The 27497-nt window shown below is 39.5% G+C and overlaps 1 protein-coding gene across 4 annotated transcripts in view; it reads left to right on the top strand.

The window, feature by feature from the left end:
• Window positions 1-27497, top strand: part of PPEF1 (protein phosphatase with EF-hand domain 1) — a 123508-nt gene that overhangs the window by 66571 nt on the left and 29440 nt on the right. For 3 of the 4 annotated variants that reach the window (XM_077890265.1, XM_077890264.1, XM_077890263.1), the window contains 5 exons: window positions 3307-3353; window positions 17954-18120; window positions 20958-20994; window positions 21915-22064; window positions 25980-26129. In XM_077890265.1, coding sequence (XP_077746391.1) covers window positions 3307-3353; window positions 17954-18120; window positions 20958-20994; window positions 21915-22064; window positions 25980-26129 — 551 coding nt within the window. The remainder of the gene's footprint in view (window positions 1-3306; window positions 3354-17953; window positions 18121-20957; window positions 20995-21914; window positions 22065-25979; window positions 26130-27497) is intronic. The other variant, XM_077890266.1, reaches the window with a different exon arrangement.

Genomic DNA, 27497 nt, shown 5'->3' with positions numbered 1-27497 from the left:
GTTCCCCATCTTGTCTTTGTTTTGCATACCAGCTGGCAGGAATTAATTATGTGAGAAATTAAAGAACTCATAGCTTTTTATAAAGGCAGGCAGCATTTTAATACAGAAAACCACCCATGGGTGGAATCACCGTTCTTTGCCCTCCATCTAGCTCTCATTATCTTTGCTCTGTGTTACTTTTCCTTAGGTGGGCCTCCATGTGCCACTTAGGCTGGGAGGCGAAAAGCCTGAGGCAGCGTGGAGATTAAACTCTTCTCTGCCCTTGGCTGCTGTTTTAGATTTTTCCAACTGGTCTATGCAGCTTTTAGAAGAGTGGGAATGTCCCAGAAATATGTTCCTTGTTCTTCTAAATAACAAGACTTGAGATTTTGTTATCATATAGGCCAGCCTGGCAGGATATTGCTTCAAGAAACGGTACACATTGAAATTCAACACAGTTGGTGCTCAGCAGGCTTGCAACTGTCTGAGAATGGGGTGCGTGGAAGGAACAGCAATTCCCTTAACTTCTAATTAGGCCTTTAGGTTACAAAACAGTGATTGTTATTTTTCCAAATCAATTTTTAGCCTGTGTTTCTTTTCCTCTGGCAGGTAGAAGTGGATTTGACAATCTAGTAAAACCATTTCCATTCCTAGCATCTGATAGTGGTGATAGGGACTTGATGCAGCGGGACACACTACATGCTCAGACTCAGGCTTTTGAAGCATCTTCAATGGTTCAATTCCAACCTGATCAGGCCAACACACGTCTCTGCCTGACAGATGATGCATCTCAGCAGTGGGAGCCTTTTATTTAAGGCCTCCCTGGCTCTTACTTTTCACAGAGATTAAGACTTGGGGTCATGAAGCTCGGGAAGCCATGCCAACAACCCATGGCCTCCATGGAGGCAGGGCTCCATATGCTGTCTGAATGTGTATAATAAGCCAAACAGAGAGTGAGATCTGCCCCCACATGTTTCCAGTTGCCATTGTAGACTTATCTTTGGGTAAAAGGATCTAGAAGACGTGAATTAGAGGGCAGAGGTGTCCTGGCATCACACAGTGCAAGAGCTAAATAATTCTTACTGGGACTAGTCTGTCACTTGTTGTTGTGGATGAAATTGAGGCCTAGAGAGGAAAATGCCTTCTCTCTCTCTTTCTTTTCTTTTCTTTTTTTTCTTTTCTTTCCTTTTCTTTTCTTTCCTTCCTTCCTTCTTTCCTTCCTTCCTTCCTTCCTTTCCTTGTTTATTTTTGAGTATTCTCTACACCCAGTGTGGGACTCAAACTTACAACCCCAAGATCAAGAGTCACATGTTTTACTGAATGAGCCAACCAGGCACCCCTCCTTCCCTACATTTCTATGTGGTAACTCTTCCCCACCACAACCAGGCTCACTCACCTCGGCTTGTTAGTGGCGGGGTCAGAATGAAAAATCAGGTCCCCTGCATCCGAAGTTAGGGCCAGCCCCATATCTGCTATCCCAACTCCCATCATGCATCTCTCTGATTGATGTTGCATTTTCCATCATGAAACAAAGTCTAGGGAATGGATTGATCAGACAGTTCATTCACTTCAAGATCTCCACATCTTGGACATTTATTTCCAGACATTTTTCCATGTAGCACCATTGCTAGAGAGGAAAAGCCAAGGCCAGTAATTTCCCTATTTTTGGTGGTTATAGCCCCATTAAACTTAAATAAATTAGGTCATCATTTAAAATTCAAAATTTGGGCTGTATCTTCAAAAACATCTGTTTAAGACAGTACTAGGAGGGGGAGAGAAAGTATCATGAAATTTTACCATTATTTTAATTTCAATTTCCAGATGCATTTTTTTACCTGAACATCTCAACATGCTACATAGTTCTCAATACACATGCAGAAGGTGTTTTAGTCTATAGTTACATTATAAAAAATAACCAATTCTGTACTCATGTTTTTGTTTGCAGTGGAAATATCTCTCTGTGGCTTATCTTTCCATGATACATCAGGTTTTATCTATTACTGTCCAATAGAAGTTAAAAATATTTATATAGCCTTAATCCCTAATATACTGAAACCAATTCATTTTTTAGCATGCCAGCTGCAACAATTTTGTCTACTCAAATCTTTGAAAGACAAGTCACCCTGAAGAAAATTAGTAAAATAGAATAATTTAAAATATATATTTAATTTATAAGTAAGAAGTCTTTCCACTTTTATTTCCTTGGATTTGGAGTACGATCATATGAAAGCAGTGAGATTTAAGTATATAATAGCATTAATATGCTCTTAATATTATGGTCATTTTGTAAATAAGTGCTGGTGATACAGGACTTTTATTTTATTGTTCTCATTATAATTGCAGTCTTCTGTTCCATATATTTGGTTGATTTTGGTTGTGGAATTTTAAGCAAACCAAGGAAAGGTATTTCTATATTGCATTCTTTTGGTAATCAAGTTGGATGCAAAGAATAAAATTTTGTGATCAGAGCCTATGAAAGATAGATATTTTACCTAGAAATAGTTATCCAAATAGGGCTTTTGACTAATATATTCACTGTTAATTTTTAGTTAATGGCTTTATATATTCATATGGTTTCCCTTAGTTAGCTGAGTTTTATAAAGTCATGCTTTCATTTTTACTTCCTATAATTGTCTCATCAAAAGAATGTCAACTCACAATTTTTCAATTTTAGATGCTATTGCTGGAGCATATTCTCTAACACAGGACTTTACATACATGGCTTTAAAAAGCTGTACATTTAGCAATTAAATGTATTTATTGAGTGCCTATTATGCACCAGGTACTATAAGAGGCACTGGGTATTTAATGCCAACTGACAGATACTCTTGCTGATCTCCTACAGATTATAGTGTGAACAATACAGAATAATCACTAAGAGCTTGAGTTTTGAGTGAGATAAAGTTGCGTTTGAATTCCAGCTCTGATACTTGGTAGGTGGGTAATTTTGCATCAGTTAACTACTCTGATCCTCCTTTCTATCTAAGAATGATGAGAATAATACCCAACTCATGGAGCAGGTGTAAGGATAGAACAGGATTATTCATGTAAACCTTTAATGCAGTGCTTGGTGTGGGGTAAGCCCAGCGCTGCGCAATGGTAGGAGTGAATAGGTGATTGTAAGATCAGACACTGCCCCCCATAGGAAAGGGGACAGAGAACTATGAAAACAAATTGTCGAATTAATACCATCAGGGTAAAACCCCAATGCCCTGAGAATGCTTGGACTATATTGGCAGTACGGCAGTATTTCAGTTTAAGAATTCTATCACAAATGGGCATTTTTCTTGTTTCCTACTGAATAGTGATTTTTCATTTGCACTCCAGGTGATTTGCATGGGAAACTGGATGATCTTTTTTTGATCTTCTATAAGGTAAATAATTATTTTGCTAAATAGTGGCATTTTTGTTGGGGGGAGGCCCATACTAAGGCAGACAATAAATTGGTGTTATTAGGGATATGGACAAATACAGATGTATGTAACAGTTTTTTTCTAAGAAGCTGAAATATTTGTAGAGGGATAGATATCTTTTTGGCTCTGTAATACATATTTCACCAAAAAATCTTTCAAAAATTTAATTTGGGTCTTTGTTCAATATTACTGTTACCTACAGCCTATATATCCATTGGGATTTGCACCTGATTGTATTTATGCTCTTTATCACATTGTAAATGTCTAGATGGCACAGGATGAAGAGGAAAACAATCTGTTTTGTTTTTATTTTGTTCAGAAGTGAGCATGTCACATACCAGTCTCTTCAAAGCACACTAATTATGTGTGAAGGGAGTGCCCCACTTAGTAAATTCTGAACTGCTCTCTTTACCTTGATTCGCCATTGCTGAGCTTAGTTGCTCTTCCAACGCTGTGACTCCTTTTCATTTGTTGGGTTTTGGTTGTGGGGGCCCACACAGAGGGCAGAGACCAACTTGGCTGGCATGGAGTTTCCCTGCATCTCTACAATGGGATTCATTTCCCTGTCTGAGCCAGTGTTACCACCTGAACAACTTCTGGGACAACTGTATATAGAAAACTGATCCCAAGGTGACTTCTGCCATCATCCCTTGATCGCTGTTTCTGATCCCTGTGTCAGTCCTCACAGCTAGCATGTTGAATAACTGGGCATGGCATAGGTGTCTCAGATGGTTGAAAGAAAATATATTCTGATTATTATGATGGCCAATCATGTCTATTCTTTGGAGACTGTGAGAGCTTAAGTAAGCCACATAACTTCTATGAAACTCAGTGGGTTTTTAAAATTTATTTTATTTTATTTATTTTTTTTTTTTTTATGAAACTGAGTTGGGTTTTTTGTTTTTTGTTTTTTGTTTTTTTGGTTGTAATATTCTTGAGCTACCATCCCACAAAAGGTTGTCTTGTGGATAAAATAACAAATATCCCCAAGCATTTTTTAAACTAATAAATCATAACAGAAATGCAATGTTTTAATTTTATTCATTTGGAGTGGAAGCCAAGAAGGAAATGGAATGGGCCAAACCAGGAGTGGATGAATGGAGCCAGCACTTAGGAGATTTGGTTGAGACTGCATGAGGTCTAAAGAAGGATCTAGAACTTGATAGCCCGGGAGCAGGAACAGGGCAAGTAGGAGACTGCCCAGGAAGTTAGGTTGATGCCAGGAAGCCCAGCCAAATTTTTCCTGGTAGGGAGGCGATGGTGATAGTGAAAGAGCAATTGCCGAGATCCACCAGAGTCTGAGCTGGGCAGGGAAGGAAGAGGATCGGGATGAGCCAGTCAACTAGGAAAAATGGCCAGACTGCCGATTGGCATGCTTTCTGAGAGAGGGAGCAGACTTACTGGGTCGGGCCTCAGGAAGTAGCAATGGTGGGAAGTTATGCGAGGAACAGTCCTAGGGGACGTGTGAGTCCAAGGCGGGGTCCAGAACGTGGGTGACTGAAGCGAGTGAGAGAGAATATTAGAAATGAGGGGGTCTAGGACATGGAAAGCCAGTGTGTTAAGTGAGTTGGCCTCAGGACCATGAGGTGAGGAGCAGGGAGAGGAAGGCTAGTCAGAGGTCTGGCTAAGAAGGAGGAGGCCCTTTGACCTGAGGTTAGCAAGATGTGAGTCTTTTAGTGGGTGTGAGGAGTGGCTATGAACCCTCCCCAGCTCCTGACCCTGAGGGATCCACCCTGTGGAGAAACAAATCCTGTCCTTCCAGAGGGCTGCAGGAGTCAGGAGTCCAGCAGCATTCTTAGGGAAGACCCAGATTTCCAGAGAGAAGTCTTCCTGAGTGAGTTGAAGACAGAAAAGAGTTTCTTGACCATGAAAGGGGGATTCTACTGGCCAAATTGAAAAGCTGTGGGAGTGTGGGTAGATGGACTGGTGAGAGGACATTAAGGAGTTACATGGCTTGGGGAATGAGATTTGTTTAACTCATTTCATGGCGCCATAGAAAATGTTCAGAAGTTCAATCCTGCTATTGTTGACAGTTACAATTGGAGGAAGGAAGAGGGGGCAGGAGGATGTGGGGAACAACCACAAGAGAAAATCCAGCGATTATGTTTTTAGAGGTTTGGGAAGATATTTCAAAGGGCAAAGAGTTGAGTAAGTTAGATGGGAAAAATGACTTTGGAGGCATTCAGAAACGCCAATTTCTTGAGAGGTAGTTGAAGACATTAAGATGTGATCAGGGAAAGGGTTCAGGGAGTAGACAGAGGGGAAGAGAGAATTGCAACATGTTTCTTTAATTCTATCAGCAGAGCAGTATGGAACATATAAAACTGGAAAGTGCTAACGTAAAGGCTGAACAGGAGGAGGTGGGTGGTAAGAAGTGCCATAAAAAGAACCAAAGGTGAAAATATAGCATTCACATGAAAGCAAGAAGTATTTTGAGAGTTAACCAACGACAGCGTTCCAGAAGTGGAGACTGAGAACCCAGCAGTGGGAGAGTAGGGCACTCTTATTTGGGAGGGATTTGGGTAGAGGGAGGTGAGAGAGATGTTTGGAAAACATGAATTCAAGTTTTAACAGACATGAGCGAGAAGCAGCTAAAATGCATCTTGGATGTGGGATAAAACCTGTGCACCAGCGTCTGAAAATGGCCTGGTTTGAAAGGGGAAACTGAGGAAGGAGCCACTGATGATGGCAAGGTTCCACTCTAAAGAGGCTGAAAAGGTGCTGTCGTTCGTGGTGTCTGAGAGGGGAGAAGGACCTGATGGGCCCATGATGATGGTGAGTCACTCGGCTCAGGGGCAGCGGGGGCAGCGAGTGTCCGGAGCTGCAGGCCCAGAAGGGACAGGGGGACATACAAGAAAGCTGCTTCACATGATGATCTCACTTGCCAAAGTCAACATTTTGCCTTTTTCTGTCTCATTTTTTTATCTGAAGTTTAAATGAGGAATGATGATAGGATCACAAGGGTACAGGGCAGCCTGAAACTGGGCACACAAACTGTTCAGGAAAACAATATTTCTATGTGAATACAAAGGACAGTGACACCCCGCTGTCGGAGGGCGAGCTCCCGCGTACTTATTTATCTTCACTTGGCACTCCTTTGTGGTCCCAAACCCACAAGTAAGGGAAAAAAAGGGTCTCCCAGTTCTGTAAACTGCTGTCACAAATCCAGTGAACTTTCCTCAGAGGGTGGGCCCCAGGCCCTTATTCAAAGGCCAGTGAACGTTGTTATGTCAGTAAAATCCTATCTGACACATTCTCGCTGCAAGTTGGCCTGCCTGGCTCCCCACCCCACAGTAGATGAGGGAATAGGAGAGGAAGGCAGGAGTGAGAAACAAGGATGAGGATGAAAAGTAAAGCTGTTACCGACAGAAGAGATCTAGACCTATAAGCATGAGATAGGAAACGTGTACAGGGAAGAGAGTTCTCTATTTCTCAGAAGTACCTGAGAGGATGCTTAGATTGACAAGCCTATGTCATCAAGAAAGTGTCAAGTGCTATGGTGTGCACCCTGTTAAGAGGTAGGGAGAACAAATGGCCCATTTTCAAAACCCTGAGTTAAAATGGTTAAAGTAATTTCAAAACACATTTTAGCTTTTAAAGGGGTAAGCTTCAGTGATCTGGAAAATTCATCTTAGCAATGCTTACAGTATGAGTGAGTATCATTATTGGCTCTTAGGTATAGGAGGACAAAAGAACATGAGAATAAAAAAAAAAAAAAAAAGGAAGATTAGTTGAGAGAAGCATCATGGGCCAGGAAAGTAGATGAGGAGGAAAGAGAGCACATCTTAGGAACAAGGCAGGAGAAGGGGACCACTGGATTTCTCTCTGTAGCCCCAGATACAATGGTGGCTGCACACGGATGCCAGTAGGTGTTAACTCTGACCGAAGCCATCTCTCTCTTGTTTCAGGAAAAGGTAGGGTTGCTGTGATGGCAGAGGATGCTCACTGCAAACCTCAGTGCATCAACAGTGTGCATTTGATTCCCGATTATTTGTAAAATGCCCTGTGTGCAGCACTTTCCTCCGGTTCACCTGCGGGAGTGCACAGGCTGAGGCCCCTCAGTGTGAGCCACGGGCTCTCTAGCTTCTATTTAGAAGCAGCTAGTGACTGTGCTTTAGCTTGGTCTGTTTCATTTCTTATTATTTATTTAATTCAGTAAAATTATCAATTCATGTTTGTTTTCTTTTTTAATTTCTCAAAGTGTATTTTATACACATTCTGATTGAACTTGGATTGCTGGGAACAGTTTGGCAAAGTACTCCTGTTGGAGATCTTTGGAGCTGTAAATCACTAAAGTTTATATTATGCTCTGATTCCTCTCACTCAACCCAAAAGAGAAACCAGGAAGCCCCCAGGCTTTGAATTAAGGCAAAATTGTGTGTTTGTTTTTTAAGATTTTATTTATTTATTCATGAGAGACAGAGAGAGGCAGAGGGAGAAGCAGGCTCCCTCCGAGGAGCCTGATGGGGGACTTGATCCAGGACTCCGGGATCAGATCAGAGGCTCAATCACTGAGCCACCCAGGAGCCCCAAGGCAAAATTGTTATTCATCTCTGAGCAGGTGCTGTGCTAGGCAATTTCTCCCTTGTCAGGACTGGGGTTGGTTCAAGGGGGACCAAAGGCAGAGCCTGAGAGGGAGAGAGTTCCAGTGTAGGGTCCCTGAGATGACTTGCCATATTACTTTTTTCATCGAAGCGGTTGGTTTGGTTCAAGACTTGGACTGTTATAACTGATCATTTACAAAAGCGAGTCTGTCCACTAATTTGTTCATTTAATAGACTTTCATCTGGTTCTTGCAGTGTTCAAGGCACATATGAAAACTGAGAAGATACAAAGATGAATATGAAGTTTATTCATTTCACGTGTATTTATTAAACACCCATTATGAATGAGATACTCTACTATGGGTTGCTAATACAGTATGACTCAGGTGCAGTTTTTAGCCTGAGAGACATCACAGTTTAGTGGGGAAGGTCAACTAATAAAAAGACAAGACAGGTCACGGTGGGACATATTAATGACAGGGATAAGCACAAGGCTCCAAGGTAGCACGTTAAAGGGGCACCTAACCTCATGGGAGACTTCCTGGAGAAGGTGAAATTTAAAACAACCTGTTCAAAGAATTTTAGTAATTTAGTAAGTACCTAAATCATGAAAGAAAGTTTTGGAGGATCTGAGATTTTATTTTCACACATTTGTTGTGGTGCACTGTAATAAATAATGGGATTCATGCCCTTGATTGCTTTTGATTATTTGTGTTGAGATTTTGGTTCCTTTCATATTTGGTTGTCCTTAAAAATTGTATCATTTAGCACCTTAAGACTAAGCTAGATGTTTTCAGCTATGATTCTATTTGCGTTTGAAATGAATGCTTTCCTCCGGTGTCACATTGTTAACCATGGCAGACCTTTGCTAAAAGGGGATCTCAACATTATATGGCTTCAAATACCATCAAGTGAAGCAATTTACATAGCATTAGTGAGGTTATATTTTTAGATTTTATTTTCTGAAAAGGTTAATTTTCATCAGCCACTTTTGCTTAATTAGAGTGACCAATGTGAAATACTTCATTCAGAGCTTTAATTAGCCTTGCTGAAATTCAAGATGCTTTTTCCCCATTGCATGGAAAGCATGAAACTTTGGATCAAGTATTGGCAAACTAGTTTGTTAAATTGATGCTGTGAGCAGAGACCTCCTGAAGCTGAAAGAGGTGCACATGGACAGAGAGAAGCTAATTAACTCTTCACACTGTGAGTGTCACACTAATGCTGTCCTTTGGAAGCCATGCCACCTGGTCTTCCTTCTCTTTCTCTTTTCCCTAATGTTCTCCACCCCCTATGCCCATGACTTTCCATTTGGGAATATCATTAAATATTTTCTTTTTTCTCTATCACTGATACACGTCACGCTGCCACAGTAGTCAATTCTTTTTCTTTGGAGATTAAGGCTGTATGTTGCAATCAGAGGAACAGATCCCTCAAATAGGGTTTGCAAAAGAAATAAAAATTAGAATAATATGGAGCTGTGGTCCAGAGGTTATTGTTTGATGTGCCTTGGGAAAATGTGCAAAAAAAAATAGCATAATGTCTAGATGTTTATCGTAAAAGTTCGTCAGTAGGAAATAGGTGAGAATATAGGGAAACATCTTGTTTTTGTCTCTATTCAAGTTAATTAATTGTGGCCTGCTATTTTTTCCCCCTTCAGGTCATCTGAATGCTGTTCAGAGTTGTAGTTACCCTGGGTTTTCTATATTTGTCAACCTCATTTCCATGTCATAGACAGTTTGTTGTATATCGGCTGCAGAATAAGCCAGAGAGTTTGGTTTGCTGGAACTGAGTGAAGGATGGGTTATAACAGAAGTTTTTGCTTCTTTGAAGGAAACCCAATCAAATCTCAGTAGCCAGAAGCCTATGTACCCTAGAGACTTTATGTACAAGGACACTTAGCTCCTCATCTTCTTATCTATTTTCTAGTTTTCTTATTATTCTAAGACAAAAATGTATTTGAAGTCATACTGTATCAAGTAATATGACTAATCCTGAACCAATAGGGCAGATCTGATATATTCAAATAAGTCTTGCCTGCTTTGAAGTGGCTGTTCTGAAAGGCTTAACTGTGATCAGGAGTTCAGTTATACATTTAAGACTCCTTTTAGAGTCACTTTCAGAGACCGTGACATATTATTCTATTGAATGGGCTTCATTATCACAAATCTTAGTCTTTTGACAACATGTGTCATTTTTTGAAAAGGTTAAAACTAATAAGTGTGCTGTATAAGGTGGATGGCCTAGGTGACCATTACTATTTTGGCTTAAAATTAGGTTTGATTGAAGGAATTCATTATTCTTTGCCAGTGGTAGAGGTGAAATACCTATAAAGTTTGGTTTAACTGGAGGTGAGAAGTTCTAATACAAGAAGATTTGTCATCACAGTGGAAAACCTGTTTACTATCCAAATATAATAAATATAATTTTAAAATTCTGAATGCTTCTTATATTTTTGATATTAAGGTTATGCTAGTTTCATGAAGTGAATTGAAAAGATTTTCATCTTTTTCTGTGGTTTGGAATAATTAAAGGCCTTGATTCTCAAACTTGACATTATAAATACCCAAGGAATTGTGGGGAAAAAATACTGATATGTGAGTCCTACTCCCAGAGACTCTGATGGATACCTAGGAACTTTTAAAAGCCCCTCACATGGGACGCCTGGGTGGCTCAGTGGTTGAGTGCCTCCTTTTGGCCCAGGGCGTGATCCTGGAGACCCACATTGGGCTCCCTGCATGGAGCCTGCTTCTTTCTCTGCCTGTGTCTCTGCCTCTCTCTCTCTGTCTGTCATTAATAAAGAAATAAAATATTTAAAAATAAAAAAGCCCCTCACATGATTCTGATATGCAGCCAAGGATGAGAATCATTGGTTTAAATAACATTAAAACTATTTGCTCCTGAAAATTGAGATAGAGTTCTGCTAGAAAGCCACAGGGAGATGTACTGTTCAAGGTTTCTACTTCTTTTGAATCAGTTCTGATAGTTTCTTATTTTTAGGGAAACCCTCCATTTCCCTAGACAGTAAAAGTACATTGCCATAGATGTTGATATTATATTGTTTTACATATATATAATTATTTTATCTACTTCTCTGTGTCTTTATGTATTTTTTCCACTCTTTAATCTTACAGATTTTTAAATTTTTTAGAAAGATTTTGTTTATTTGAGAGAAAGCATGCACACACATGAGAGAGAGAGAGAGCACAGAGGGAGAAGATGCCATTGAGCCAGGATAGTTGGAGGCGACGATATGAAGAAAGACTCGAAGTCTCACTGAATTTTAACCTGAGGGACAGGGGGACCGAGACTCCGACTCACACTCAGACTTGGACCCCAAGGCTTTGTCTCCTTCAGGTTTTATTAAGAGAGCTAGCAGATTAGCTATAGGAATGATTAACTTTGGGAAGCAGAGAAAAACATGTTTACTTCAAAGGGTAAAAGAATAGTCTATTAACTCGAGGGGGAGTGGAAGAGCTATATCTGGAGAACACTGTAGTCAGGAGTCAATCAGTCAGGACCTCATGTATTCCCCAGTGTGGTTAGTACTAGGAGATTCAGTTCTCGGATAAGCTCTGCAGCTGGTTGCACACAAGAAGGACAAGCAGACCCCCTGCTGAACTAAGAGCCTGTGCGGGGCTGGATCCCAGGACTTTGAGATCATGACCTGAGCCAAAGGCAGACATTTAACTGACTGAGCCACCCAGGCACCCCAAATCTTTTTTTATATTTTATTTTTTTTTTTTAATTTATTTTTTATTGGTGTTCAATTTACTAACATACAGAATAACACCCAGTGCCCGTCTTTTTTTATATTTTAAAAAAAGATTTTATTTTATTATTTTATTTTTTTTTAAGATTTTATTTATTCATGAGAGACACAGAGAGAGAGAGAGGCAGAGACACAGGCAGAGACACAGGCAGAGGGAGAAGCAGGCTCCATGTGGGGAGCCCGATGTGGGACTCAATCCCAGGTCTCCAGGATCACGCCCTGGGCTGAAGGCAGCGCCAAACCGCTGAGCCACCCAGGCTGCCTCCCAAAAGATTTTATTTTTAAGTAATCTCTACACTCAACGTGGGGCTCAAACTCACAACCGCGATATCAAGAGTCACATGGTCTACTGGTGAGCCAGTCAGGCACCCCTAATCTTACATATTTTTTAATTCTCTCTTTTATCACTTATTCTCAATCAGTCTCATGATGAGTTTATCAGTTTTATTGGTTCTTTCAAAGAATCATCTTTCAGATTTGTACATTTTTTTGGTTTGCTTTCTATTTCATTAATTTCAGTCTTTATCTTTATTTGATTGACTTTATTGTTCTTTTTCTAATTTCCTGAGATGAAGTCTTTCATGTGCATCTTGTCTAATAATAAAAGCATTTAAAGCTACACATCTTTTTTTTTTTAAGATTTATTTATTTACTTGAGAGAGCAAGAGAGAACAAGTGGGAGGAGGGGCATGGGAAGAGAATCTCTAGTTGAACAGACTCCCCCCATTCAGCGGGATCTTGATGTAGCTCAATCTCATGACTCATAAGATCACATCCTGAGCTGAAACCAAGAGTTGGACGCTCCACTGACTGAGCCACCTAGGTGCCTCCCTATACATCTTTTCTAATTTTAGTTTTAATTGAGCCTTCTATCAAACTTGTAATTTTGAAAAAAAAAAAAAACTTGTAATTTTGCTTTTAATTTTCTCTTTGATTTAATGCTTATTAAGATGATAATTTCTAATTTCCAAGGATCTTAATTAAAGAACCTAGAATTCTTTGAATCATATTTTTATTATTTATTTCAAACTTTATTGGATTATGATATGAGAATTTCATATCCTATGAAATGTCCATTATTTTGAATTTCTTCAGGATTTCTTTGAAATCAAGTACATGACTGATTCTCATAAAGTCTCCTTGGACATATGAAAAATTAATTGTACTCTATTTGTAGGATGTAAAGTTCTTTCTATATCTACCTATTAAATTAAGTTCATTGATTAATATTCAGTATTTCCACATATTTAGTTTCTGATACATCTGTCTAAATATGTATATTATATATTTCTGTGTAACAAGTTACCCCAATACTTAGTGGTTTATTTATTTTATTTTATCTTTTTTTATTTTTATTTATTTATTTTTTTAACTTAGTGGTTTAAAACTAGAAACATTTAGTATCTCCCAGTTTCTGTGGGTCAGAAATTTGAGTGCAGCTTAGCTGAATGGTTTTGGCTTAGGGTCTCTCCTGAAGTGGCAGTCAAACTATTGACCAGAGCTGCAGTCATCTGAAAGGTTGACTGGGGCTCAAGGACCCATTTCCAAGATTGCTAACTCACCTGGCTGCAGGCTCAGCATTTCGGTTCCTCACTGGTTATTGGCAGAACAGCCACATGGGCCTCTCTATAGGGTACTTGGGTAGTCTCATGACATAGCAGCTGGCTTTCCCCAGAGCGAGGGATGCAGAAGAGAGAGCAGGCAGGAAGCTGCAGTGTCTCTTATGACTTAGTCTCCAAAGTTGCACATTATCACTCCTGCTTTTTTCTTTTTTTAATTCATTAGAAACAAATCACTAAATCCAACCCACATCTGAGAAGAGGCAAATTAGGCTTCACCTTTAAAGGGAGTGTCAAGAATTTGTAGTCATTATTTTGAACCAATAATTTAATCTGAATTTTGCATTTGTGTTGGTATTTTTAAAGTTTCTTCTTGCATCTATAGTAGTTAAATATATGAAGCAAAAACTTGTACTTTTGTTTATTGATTACAAGTTCATGAATTATATCTTCTTCATAAGTGTTTTATTATGTATGGTTGCTTTGTGATCATGTTTAGCACTTTTAATCTTAAATTCCACTGTCTAGTATCAATATTTACATTTTTGTTTTCTCTTTGTTGTATTTACCTTGTTTTCAACCTCTCTTTACCTATTTTTTAATGTGTATTTCTCACAAACTATGTATAACTGAGTTTTGTATTTTCATGTAGTCTAGTGATCTTGTTATTTTAATGGGAGAATTTACCCAATCACATATAGTATAACAACAGATATTTTTGAAAATTTTTCTTCTATTTTACTTTGCTTACTATTTACTTCACTTTGTTTCATCTTCTCCCTCTTCTTTTTGCTGTTTTGGTGAAGTTTTCTTTGGTGTTTTTACTGTGCGTTTCCATTCATTGGTGGTTCTCTTCCCATTCCTGACATTTCTGATAAGTAATGTATGTGTATATTTCACAAACAGCTATAACTTTATTCTTCCACCATTATTCTCTCTCTCCTGCAATAAGATAAATGTATTTATTTTCACACTTTCCATATATGTCCCCCATTGAGATGAAATTTGTGGAGAATTTGCTTTTCTCCCCTAACTTCCCCTATAAATTCTAGTTACTCCACGGGCCATATTTTTAGTTCTTGACCATTATTAGGTTTTTCTTCATAGTATGTCTCTTCTATTTCTAGAAGCCTTGCTTAGTACTTAAATACAAGTTCCACATTATCACTATTGATTTTTTTAAAGATTTTATTTATTTATTCATGAAAGACACAGAGAGAGGCAGAAACATAGACAGAGGGAGAGGCAGGCTCCCCCTGGGGAGCCTGATGCCGGACTCCATCAATCCCAGGACCCTGGGATCACGACCTGAGCCAAAGGCAGATGCTCAACCAGTGAGCCACCCAGGTACCCCATCACTATTGATTTATATTTAAGTTTAATTATATATTGGAAGGTTCATTGTTCATTGTTCACATCTGTATTCTATATTCTTTCCTCTTGGGTCTTTCCCTAGCTGTTATTTCATTAGAATATTTTCTTGAGTGTTTTCCTCTATGAGGCATGAAGGTGCTACATTCTCTGAATGCACACTCCTTGAATGCAGGGACTTCGTGTTATTTATTTCTGTATTTCTAGCACCTAAAACTGTGTCTAGCATATAACAAGCATTCAATACGTGTTCATTGCTTTTGTGGTATTAGATCACTACATACTCACATATGTCTTTCTTTCACCCTGATGATCATCTATGTTGTTGCTGGTATTGGATCCTTTACATATCTGCAAATATTATCTATCACCCTAAGAAGTTAATGATGTTTTGGCCAATATAGAATTCTTGGTTCATCGGCCTTTTCTCTCTTTAATTTGTAGATTTATTAAACTATCTTCTACCTCCCACTACTGCATCTTAGAATTCTAATGCCAGGATGATTCTTTTCCCTTTGTAACTTGCTCTTTCTGTCTAGCAGTTTCTAAGACTTAGGTAATAGGGGTATTTTTCCACCTACCAATTGTGCATAGGATTCGGGAACTCTTTCGAACTTCAGGCTGAAGTCTCTTTTTAATCATAGAAATCTCCCTCTCTTATTTATGTAATTATTACCTCTTCTCCATCTGTTCCTTTTTCCTGATTCTGGAATGATTATTGGCATATTAGCTCTCTTGGCTCTGAACTCTAATTTCTTACTCATTCCTTATGATTTCCATCATTTTGCTTTATAATCTGTGTGAGAGATTTTTCATCTGTTTGCTCTTCCAGGTCAATAATGTATTTTCCAATCACTTTTTTAATTAGCTCTAATCTATTGCTATTTTAAATTTGAATAACACACTAAATGCCAAGAATTATTAATATTTTGTTCTTTATCTTATGGTCCTCTCATTTTTTAAATAAAATTGTCCTCCAATAATTCTACCTCATTAGGAGATAGAACTTTAGCAGATCTGATTGGTCTGCCTCTCTCTGTTTACTAGATCCCCTTGAATACTAGGTTATTTTCATTTTCTATTCTCTGCTTAAGCTAGATTAAGCCTCTCTATAAAGGCACAACAGTTGCTACTCCTACATCAAGAGTATGAGAGGAAGTCTCTATGTTCCTAGGTATCTCTAGATGCAAATGTTAGTTTTCTATTAGCTTCAGAAATAGAGAAGTAGTTCCCTACACTTCTAGTAAGATCCAGCTCCCTCTCCCCCAAACCAGGACCACACTCACGCTTTGAGTCAGGGTCTCCCCTTAATCAAGGGGTGCACAGATCTCCTCAGGCCTACTTCTTCCATGTTCTGACCCCAGAGCTCTCTACTGCTGCTCCTCTAGCCCCCTTCAGGCCTGGAATCCCAAGAAAGTCTATAGCCTCTAACATCCCTCAGATTCCTCTGGTTTACTCATCCCAGCCGGCTGAAGGCTGGGGGAAGGAAGAGTATCAGAGATGTGGAACCCTTCTTTATTTCTTTAAGTTTTAATGAGCAATAGCCTATATTTTGCAACTGGCTCACACTATTTAAGTCCAATGTGATAAAGTTACATGAATTAATGTCTAAGAAAATATAAAATAATGGGATCTTAAAATTAGAAAAAACATGGAGGTCATAATAAAATGAATTTTCTAATTTATATGGTGCTTCATGGTGTTCATGCAATTTTATACATACAGTCTCATTCGAGTTCCAAAATAGCCCTGTATGTTAAGTATGGAAGTTATTATCTCATGAACTACAGCTCATAAAGATTAAGTAATTTACCCAAGGACACATGGGTAATAGTGGAGCTGGACTAGCAAATAAGTCTTATATCTGGCCCACAACACTATACTACTGCTTGCTTGCTTGCTTGCTTGTTTGTTTCCAGTTGTCTTCAGAAAATGTTACATTGCATGATGATTTGTGGAATCTCTGGGTTATATGTTGCAACCTGTATTATATATTTTTTCAACTATTTCTACTATGTTGATATGAATAATTTAAAATATATATAATTACTAGAATGGTGAATATAAGATAATAAGATTTTCTTTTGTAGTTTGAAATCTAAAAAAGAATTTGAAAATAGTTTGAAAACGATTAATATAACATTTCTTGAAGGTAACTTTTTTGAAAGGGGACATACATTTGGATATAGGAGTGTTTAAATTTTTCTCTTTGTAATGTATTTTTTAAACATTTGAATTTATTTTACTATGCAATAAAAATGTACTTGACCATTCCCTACCAGGCATGATATGATATGCCTGGTGGGTCTGGCATGTTTGTTTTGTCTTAGAGTTTAGTAGTACACAAGTAAATGAATCAATAGCTGTTATAAAGACCAAACCTTTGTCCTGATTCCAATTCTTTTTTCCTACTATACTATATTTAAAAGTAATATCTCATACTCAGGAATGATAATCAAAATATTTAACAACTTATATGGCCTAGTCAGTAAGCAGTCACAATATCTCCAGCTACCAACACCTGGTACAATTGTATCAGAGGGTACTGGTACTATATTAGCCCTGCTCACAGTCCCATGGTACCTTACACTTTGCTGGTTATTTTCATATCCATTCACTTGTTTGATCCAGGGATGGTGGTGGATATAGTGTCATCCCTTTTTTGTAAATTGATGGATTCACCACCCAAAGAAGTTAAATGTTGGGCCTCTTAGAATGAAAGACTTTTGGTGCTGGGTTCAGTGTTCTTGCTTGGGTGGACATTTCCTTCCTTTCGAGGGAGAAGGAAGAGATAAGGTTAACTATTTTTTTTTTAAGATTTTATTTATTCACGAGAGACAGAGAGAGAGAAAGAGAGAGAGAGAGAGAGAGGCAGAGACACAGGCAGAGAGAGAAGCAAGCTCCATGCAGGAAGCTTGACATGGGACTGGATCCCAGGTCTCCAGGATCATGCCTTGGGTTGAAGGCGGCACTAAACTGCTGAGCCACCTGGGCTGCCCAAGTTAGCTATTTTTGATAGGACAAAAATCAGCCCCTTTCAGAGAAAACTCATAGTAGGTAATGAGTAGAATAAGCAATCACCATCCCCCCCACCCCCAATCTTCCTATCCAAGCTAATGTTTCACTTCCAAGGTCCCTTGCAGGAAATGCCTGCCCTGACAGAGTAAAACCAGCTCAAGTTAGTGAGCAGATTTTTCTCAGTGGAGGAACTGACTGAGCCTCTTTTCTCCATATCTGCAGGGACATGGAGTACAAAGCCTTACTTTTAAAAGTACATTCTTTTAACTGCTTGTTTTTCCCCCTCTCCTTCCGCAGAATGGTCTCCCCTCAGGGAGCAACACATATATTTTTAATGGTGATTTTGTAGATCGAGGAAAACATTCCATAGAGATCCTAATGATCCTGTTTGTGAGTTTTCTTGTCTACCCCAATGACCTGCACTTGAACAGAGGGAACCATGAAGATTTTATGATGAATCTGAGGTAACCTAGGCCTTTAGATTTCCTCTTTTTGTTTCTCATACTGAAAAATACTGCTATGTTTAATTCCTAGCAGAGAGTTAGAGGTGAGTGGAGAGAAGTGTGGATGAGGAGAATCTCAAAGGACATTTCAAGTCTTACCTCTGTTTACCAACTCAGTCTTCTTCCTATCTTTTCTTCCAGTTCTTTCCTTGTTTCTCCCTTCTATTATGTTCTTTCTCTTCCTCCCATGCCTCTCATCACAGGCCAAATTGTCTCCTGGGTGGATGTGTTAGGCCAGCTTTGGGGGTGTGGTAGGTTTTATGAGCAGGCTCAGATGAGATCATTCTGTTGCTACTCTTTTGGCTTGCCTCAGATGTTGTCTCAGAAACTAGTACTGTGTTTTTCACTGATGTGTGTATTTTTTACGACATAGTGATTGCTTCTGGCATAGCTGTTCATAAACATATTTGAGAACAGCTGTAACGTAGCATTTCAACTATCTGACTCACTGGAGATTTGAGGAATAAAGATTGGTTAAATGGTTTCCCAAATTTTGCTGAAAGGCACAGTCAATGATAAATGTTCCCCTTGCCCTTCTTTCTTCTTCCTTCACCCCTCCTTTACCAGTTTGCTCTAGGGCAGTAGAAGGCATGACGTGTCTCATGCTTTTAGTTCTAGGTTTTTGGGTGCCTTGATAAAGCTCAGCAACTGATTAGTTTTGTCTTTGGGCAGTTTCACTCCACCCCCGGCAAGAGTATAGACATTCAGTTCTAATTTTCAGGTATGGAAGTAGATGCTAAGACTATGATAAAAAAAATTCCAGACTGTTATCAGATGTCCCTTATATATAATGTGTAACTTAATACTTTTATTTTGGCATGCCACTTATCCTTTCATTTATTTAATTAGCCGATCATATTTATCTAATGTCTGTAATAGAATGAAGGAGACATGGCCCCTGCCCTCACAGAGTTTACATCTAGCAGGAAAGACTTATGTTGAACAGTGTTATGAGCTTATAAAGTGAGGACCTAACTTGTCTGGGGGGTAATAGAAGGTTCTCTCATAGAACTATGGTATTAGCCTGACACCTGAGGATGAATTAGGCAATTCAGGGAGGGCCATGGTGATGGGTGAGAAATGGTATTCTACAGTGAGGGGACAACTTATGCAGAGCCTGAGACAAGACTTTTTAGATATGAAAGAATTTTAGGAGGGTAGAAGCACAGACTGAGGTACAGGTTGGTCCCTAATAGGGCTGGAGACATAAGAAATGGTTGGATCATGCAAAGGAATTTGGACTTTTTTCTAAGGACATCAAAAATAATCATAGAAGAGTATCATAAAATTTGTGTTTTAAAATGCAGCAGGAAGGAATATTTGAATGTGGGAGGCCAATTAGGAGGTAGTTAAAGAGATAGATGATGGATTCTCGCCTAGACCAAGGTGGTAGGGATGGAGATTCAAAGAAGTAGACAGATTCAAGAGGAATTTAGGCAATGATGGCTTAAAGCTTAGTAATGTGATATGGGGGACTTGAAAGAGGACAGAATCAAAGATAACCTCTAGGTTCCTGGCTTGAATTTGGGAGTACATTGGCATTGCTCACTGATATTGGGAACATGATAAGAGGAAAAGGTTGGGATGAGAGAATGGTAAAGTTCATTTTGAGGTAAGGTGATTTGAAGTGCTTTTGAGTAGGTAGTTGAGTGTATGTGTCCAGAGCTCAGAAATACCGTGTGGCCTGCAGCATTGTCCTGCAATATTGGCACATAGATAGTACCCAAAGCCCTAGGCAAGGATGAGGTTGCCAAGAGAGAAAGGGAGGGGAGAAGAGGGCCTAGGACAGAATCTGAAGGAATGCCACCATTCAAGGCTAGGCAGAGAAAAACTTGCAAAGGAGATTTAGAATACCCAGAAAGATACAAGGAAAACCAAGAGGGTTTATTGTCACAGAATCCAAGAGAAGAAAAGTTTTCCAGAAGGATGATGTAGTCAACCATATTTAGTGCTTCAGAGAGGGCAAGAAAGATGAAGACTGCAAGGTGCCCATTGGATTTAACAACATAGACATCTCTGGTGAGCACAGGACTGAATTAATCTCAGAAAACATAACATTACATTGTAGAAGCCTGACGTGATGTGATTTGCATGGAAACTTGGAATAAGTATTCTATATTCTGACTTCCCCATATTGGGCCTTAAGAATATGTGTTATTACCCTAAGGCAAGGAAAAGTAATAAAAAAAATTTCCATCGTTAAAGCTCCCTTAGTGATTGCTATTCAGGCATGAAAATTTCTGACTCTTTCTATTAAAATCTTGAATACTATTACATGAACTCTATCAGGGAGAGTATAAAGGGGCAACTTGTTGTCTTCTAGGCTTTTCTTTGTCTCTGTTCAGTCTCTTCCCCCATCACCCCTTCCCGCGCCTTCATTCATTTACTGTAAGATTTAGGATATCTGAGAAATTCTATCTACATGAAAAGCATTCTCCCACACAGCTTCCCCCAGCTGCCACAGCACACTTCTCTGAGTACTTGCAGCATCCACACATCCTATACCTAGCACATATTTCTTAAGTTGCCTTGTAATTGTTTCATGAAAATTTATCTTCTTTCTCCAACTATACTATAAGCTCCTTCCGAGTAGGGATGATGTCATTGGCTGTTTTTGTTCTTTTCCATCATGCCTAGCAAAGAGTTGGGTAAGTAATAGTCAGTTTCAACTAAACTCTAGTTTCTTGAGTTCTTGATACTTGTGATAGTGAAATGTCAATGGTTCCTCTTTTGGCGTGACTCACGTTAAGTAGAAGTTATCAGCATTTAACTAGTTTAAATAATATTGTTTTTTTCAGGTATGGCTTCACAAAAGAAATTTTGCACAAATATAAGGTAAGAGTCATACTTTTTTTCTTAACGCATTCTTTTTGCTGTTTATGCTAGAACTACAAAAAAAGAGCCTTCAGGAAGAGTGATGGGTAAACTAGTCAGACTCCTTACACGTAAAATAAAAGCACAGCAGGAAGCCCTGGCTGTGATAGAGGCCTAATTTTCTTCCTGGACTAAACCAAGCCTTTTCATTGTGACTTTTGTGTAAGTTTTAGCACAGATAAAACATATTCTATTGTTTTAAAGGTACCCAGGATTTGTTTTATGGTAAGACATACAAATACAGAAATGACCATGGTAAAGGAAGAGATTTTTACTCACTGTGCCTTAGCACAGCACATCACACCGTGGGCCGCGGGAAGCACCAGGATTGGTCAGAAGGCAGAAGGAAAGAGGGGAAAATGTGGGCAAGAGCCTTTGTTTTGGTTTCTGTGGAGGCAGTGTAAGTAGGTTTAGGATTGGCTAGTTTGAACAATTTCAGGAGCTCTCTGGGACATAAGGGCTGTCATTAGTTGTCTGGGTACCTGGCTGTGGGGTGATTAAGGCTAGGGAATGGTGGCCTGGCATGCCAAAGCCCGATAAAGGAGGTGGTTGGGAGTGTGGGCTCTGGATTGTTTCGTTTGCATGTGAAAGGCCCTCTCATCTGCATATGAAAGGCAAATCATCTATGATTTTTAGGAATTAGCTAGCCCTGGGAGGACAATCTCTCCTCCAGGGTCTGCAAGGCACCAAAATGTCAAAGTATTGAAAATATAGAATAAACAAACAGATAGACAAACATAGAATAAAAGAACAGCATTAATTCATGCTGATGGGTTAGTGACTCCATGCTGACTTCCTTTGTGTGGCATGAAAATTGTTGCTTTTTGTGATAAACTTGAATTTACCAGAAAAACAAAACTTACTCAAGTTCTTACTTACAGATACATGGGAAAAAAATCTTACAAATCTTGGAAGATGTCTATACCTGGCTCCCAATTGGTACAATCATTGACAGTGAAATCCTGGTCATCCATGGTGGTATATCAGAGTCCACAGACTTGAACTTACTCCACCGTATAGAAAGAAACAAAGTAAGAGGCGATATTTACATAAATCTTGTCTCAGAATTTTATGAGGGGATATAGCCCTCTTTTTTTTTTTTTTTTTTTTTTATTTACTTATGATAGTCACAGAGAGAGAGAGAGAGAGGCAGAGACACAGGCAGAGGGAGAAGCAGGCTCCACGCATCCGGAGCCTGATATGGGATTCGATCCCGGGTCTCCAGGATCGCGCCCTGGGCCAAAGGCAGGCGCCAAACCGCTGCGCCACCCAGGGATCCCAGCCCTCTTTTTTTTTTAAGATTTTATTTATTTATTCATGAGAGACACAGAGAGAGGCAGAGACTTAGGCAGAGGGAGAAGCAGACTCCATGCAGGGAGCCCAATGCAGAGTCTTGATCCCAGGACCCCGGGGATCATGACCTGAGCCAAAGGTAGACGCTCAACCGCTGAGCCACCCAGGCATCCCTATTCCTCTTTCATTCATTATTTTGTATTCATTTGCATTTAGTTGTAACTGCAAAAGTTAGTACACATTTAAAGAAAACCTATGATTGCAAGATAAAGAACTGAATGGATAACCTCTAAATATGGAAAATAGACTTTTCACGATGAAAGTGGAAAATGAGGAAGTGTTGGCATTTCATATAGTTTCTAAAAGTGAAAGATCCTGATTTTTAAAAACTAAAATTTCTAATTAATATTGCAGTAAAATATCCATAACATAAAATTTACCACTTTAACCGTTTTTAAGTGTACAGTTCAGTGGCATTAAGTGCATTCACACTGTCATGCAGCCACCCCCACCATCCACCTCCAGAACTTTTCATCTTTGGGAAGAAACTCTACCCATTAAGCAACAACTCTCCACTCTCCCCTCTCCCTAGCCCCTGCTGACCACTATTCTACTTTCTGTCTCTGAATTTGACGACTTTGGGTGCCTCATATTAGATGGAATCATATAGCAATTTATTTCTGGATTGATATGTCTTCTCTTATACTCCAATGGCTCAGGGTATTTTGAGGGGGAAATAGTTTAAACTGAGAATCATATTGAATACAACAGAAGCAGAGCAAGAACCTGTATAGAATGGCTCAGGAAAGAGGCTGTGTGTGGCCTATAAAGCTCCCATACTTAGTAAGGGGCTCCTTTGGCTGGGCCTTGCAGAGTGACTGGAATTATCTTTCATCCGGTACCAGAGCCCAGCCAAAGCCCCCAGACCGGGGGCATAGGAGATCCCATGTGAGCACAAAGACCAATAGCAGCTCTGGAACCAGATGATCTCATATAGTCCTAGTGAGAAACCTGAGCCCTTACCCCTCAAGACTGATAGTCAACTTCCAACCAATCTTGGCAAGTAGAGTTTAGAGCTGGAAATCATTTTGATACAGACAGAAATGTGACTCCTTTTCACCTCATCTCTGGAGCCCTTATATCTTTACATACATATGAAAGATGGTATTATTGCTAACTTTTCCTCCTTTTAATATCAGCTTAAATGTACCCTTCCTCTGGAAAGCCTTCCATGACCTCCAGACTAGATCAGGTCCCTTTATATGCTCTCACGCTCCTTGTACAGGTCCTACATAACAGTTACCAGCACTGAGTAAAGAATTGGGGTACTGTTTACTATCCTCCCCTGCTTCTCTAATTCACTGCTTTAACTCCAGCATCTAAGATGTAGTAAATACTTCATCAGTGTTGGTTGGATACCTCCTAAGAGATTTAAGACCAAAGCAGGGAAGACCTAAGACAAAACTGGATAGAAACTTCTTTACAAGCCCTTTCCCAATTCTGTGGTGATCTTACATATCTCCTCCCCAACCTCACCCAACCATGACCATCTCTCCTGGCTTGCACCTGTTGTCCTGGTGTATTTATTAATAGTGCCTCCCTTTACTCTCAGAAATGCTCCAATTGCAATAAATTTTAAGGTCACCCTACCTTTAAGGCAGGGTGCTATGGCACCTTTTTCATGATATCAGCAAATAGTCAAGCCAGTAAAACATTTTGATCAACACAAGATAGTCAGTGTTAACAAAACAAGTGGATGTGATTATAGCCAAGAGCAAGGGAACATGATGTTTTTGTCAGTCAAATATTGGCAAGCACATGGCAGGAACACTACACTCTACCATCACCCACCCTGTGACAACAGCACTAATCAGCCATGGCAGCCACTACCAATTGATCAGATTGAAAACTTTCCTTTTCTGAAGTGAGCCGGAGCACCCAGCCCTCTCTAGAGCTTTTTGAGACATTAAGAGCATGTCTTGGAGTGCCTGGGTAGCTCAGTCAGGTAAGCGTCTGACTCTTGGTCTCAGCCCAGGTCTTGATCTGTGTCCTGAGTTCAAGCCCCGTGTTGGGTTCCATGCTGGGCATGGAGCCTACTCAAAAAAAAAAAAAAATGCATGTCTCCAGAATGCCCATCACTATCTCTGTGGAGACCAAAAGGTGAGAGCCACCTTGACCTAGTAAACTCCACGAGGCTCTGTCATTGGACAGACACAGCCAGCTTTACTTTCTACTTCTGCCACTTCCTGGCTGGGTGACTGGGCAAGGTACTAAAGTTTTCTAAGCCTCAGTTTCTGCACCTGTGCATGAAAGCTAAAAATACTCACCATAATGAATTGTTAGGAGGTTTAAATATAATTACCTGGGTGGAGAAAACAGCAGAGAGTAAGCTCAGAACATGGAGCTCTCTCCTCCAACTCTTTCCTCTTTCCTGATACTTGGAACTAAAGTTTGAATTTTATTTTATTTTTAAAGCTTTTATTTATTTATTCATGAGAGACACACAGAGAGAGGTAGAGACACAGGCAGAGGGAGAAGCAGGTTCCCTGCAGGGAGCCTGAATCGGGACTCTGAGTATCACACCCCAAGCTGAAGGTAGGCACTCAACCAGTGAGTCACCCAGGCATCCCTGAAGTTTGAATTTTAGTCACCAAGACACCCCCTGGAGAGAAGTTTTTGGGCCAGGAATTTTCCCAGGAAACCTCAAATTTCACCCCTTTTGGGATCATCGTTCCACCTACTCAGAAGCCTGGTTTTAAAGATAGAAATTTGACTTGTGTACTTCTGTGTCTTCTCTCCCTCCCAGAGTGAAGTTAAATTGGTAGCACATATTTGTTGTATTAAATATAATTGAACTGTAGCAAAGGTTTAAGCCTTTGGAACTCTACCAAATGAAAAATAAAAGTAGATTTTCGAGGTGTCTAGGTGGCTCAGTTGGTTGGGTGTCTGCCTTCAGCTTGGGTCACGATCCCAGAGTCCCAGGGGCTCCCTACTCAGCAGGGGGTCTGCTCCTCCCTCTCCCTCTGCCCTCCTCCCTGCTTGCACTTGCCCTCTCAAGTAAGTAAATAAATAAAATAGAAGAAGATTTTCAAAGGAAAAAAAAAGATTTTCAAGTCCAATTTTATAACTTTCCCATTTTCTCCACTTTCCCATCCCTTAGGACCCTCTAAGTGTAGGGATGACCATGCTTCCTGGTTTATACCTGCTGTTATGGTATGATTGTTAATGGGGGCGGGGAGTGGGGTTGGAGGAACCTGATGACGACTTCCTTCTAGTTTCATTAAAGGCATTTTGTTTTGTTTTATTTATTTTAGTTTTTCATTAAAGACATTTTGTAAGGTTGGGGAGTTGTCATTGCAGAGGGAAAGAGAAGGAAGATTCTAGAAGATTAAGACTCTGGTTTAGTATTATTTAAACTCTCCGGCAAGGGATGTGAGAATGGATGGCTGGCAGGGCTCCTAGGAGAAAATGGTGCTGTGGTACTTGAGGGGGAAGCTGGGCAAAGTATCCTGATCCCAAGTGGCCTTGAAAAACACGTGTTCTTCATCAGGTTGAGGCATGGCTACATGGACAGAGTGGCAACTGGCAGGGAAGTTTCTGCATGCAGCGCATGAAACATAAGAGTTTGGCTACAGTGTGAATTTGTTTTATAGATGAAATCTGTGCTGATGTCACCAATTCCCTTAAATGAAGACCACAATAATGACTTGAAGAAAAATAAGATAAATACAACTATTATACCTCGGGAAGTCAAAACAAATGGATCCCTTTCTGAACAGTTAACAAAGCATGAATGGGAGCAGGTAGGTAATCAGAGTGTTCACCAAAGTGGCAATGAACATGCAGCATAGATGATATTGTCCCTTATATACATAAAAAGTGACTTGCTTTTTTAAGCAGATCATACTCTTCTTTCTGAATTCATCACTATACTTTTAAGAGCTCCACTGAGATGTAATCCTTCATTTAAAGCATATAATTCAATGGTTTTGGTATATTCACAGTGTTGTATCACTCCCCATTCCCTCCCCAACCACCCGCTTCCCCAGACTTAGGCAACCACTAAACTACCTTTGGTCTTTACAGATTTCCCTATTCTAGACATGTTATGGAAATGGACCCATTCCGGGCAGCCCGGGTGGGTCAGTGGTTTAGCGCTGCCTTCAGCCAGGGTGTGATCCTGGAGTCCCAGGATCGAGTCCCACATCGGGCTCCCTGCATGGAGCCTGCTTCTCCCTCTGCCTGTGTCTCTGCCTCTCTCTCTCTCTCTCTCTCTTTCTCTCTCTGTGTCTCTCATGAATAAATAAATAAAATCTTTTTTAAAAAAAAGAAAGAAAAGAAATGGACCCATACCGTATGTGATCTTTTGTATCTGGCTTCTTTTCCTCAGCCCAATGTTTTGAGGTTCATCCATGTCGTGGGATGTATCAGAACTTTGTTTCTTTTTATTGTTAAATAATATTCTATTGTTTGGGTATACCACATTTTGTTTATTCATTTATCAGTGGGTAGACATTTGAGTTGTTTCTGCTTCTTTGCTATTATGAATGATGTTGCCATAAACATTCACATACAAGTTTTTCTGTGGACATATGTTCTCATTTCTCTTTGGTATATACCTAGGAGTGGAATTGCTTGGTTGTAAGATATTCTAAGCTGAACATTTTGAGAAACTTCCAAACTGTTTTCCCAAGTGGCTACACATTTTACATTTCTATTACCAATGTATGAAGGTTACAGTTTCTTCACATCCTCACTAAGAAATTGTCTCTCCTTTTGATTATGGCTATCCTGGTGGGTGTGAGGTGGAATCTCATTATGGTTTTGATTTGTTGTGGTTTTGGCATTTCTCTAATGATTAATGATGTTGAGCATCTTTTCATGTGCTAATTGGCCATCTGTATGTCTTTGGAGAAATATCTATTCAGATCCTTTGCTCATTTTAAAAACTGAGTTGATTATCTTTTTATTATTGCATTGTAAGAGTTCTTCATATATTCTATATATAAATTCCTTATCAGATATATTATTTGCAGATACATTGTTTCATATTCTGTGGGCTATCTTTTCCCTCTTTTGATGGTATTATTTGCAGCACAAAAGTTTTTAATTTTGATGAAATCTAATATCTATTTTTTTTCTTTTCTGCTTGTGCTTTTGGTGTTGTGTCT

Source organism: Canis aureus, chromosome X (genome assembly GCF_053574225.1).
Source record: "Canis aureus isolate CA01 chromosome X, VMU_Caureus_v.1.0, whole genome shotgun sequence".
Classification (NCBI taxonomy): Eukaryota; Metazoa; Chordata; class Mammalia; order Carnivora; family Canidae; genus Canis; species Canis aureus.
This window is presented reverse-complemented; position numbering and strand designations above follow the sequence as displayed.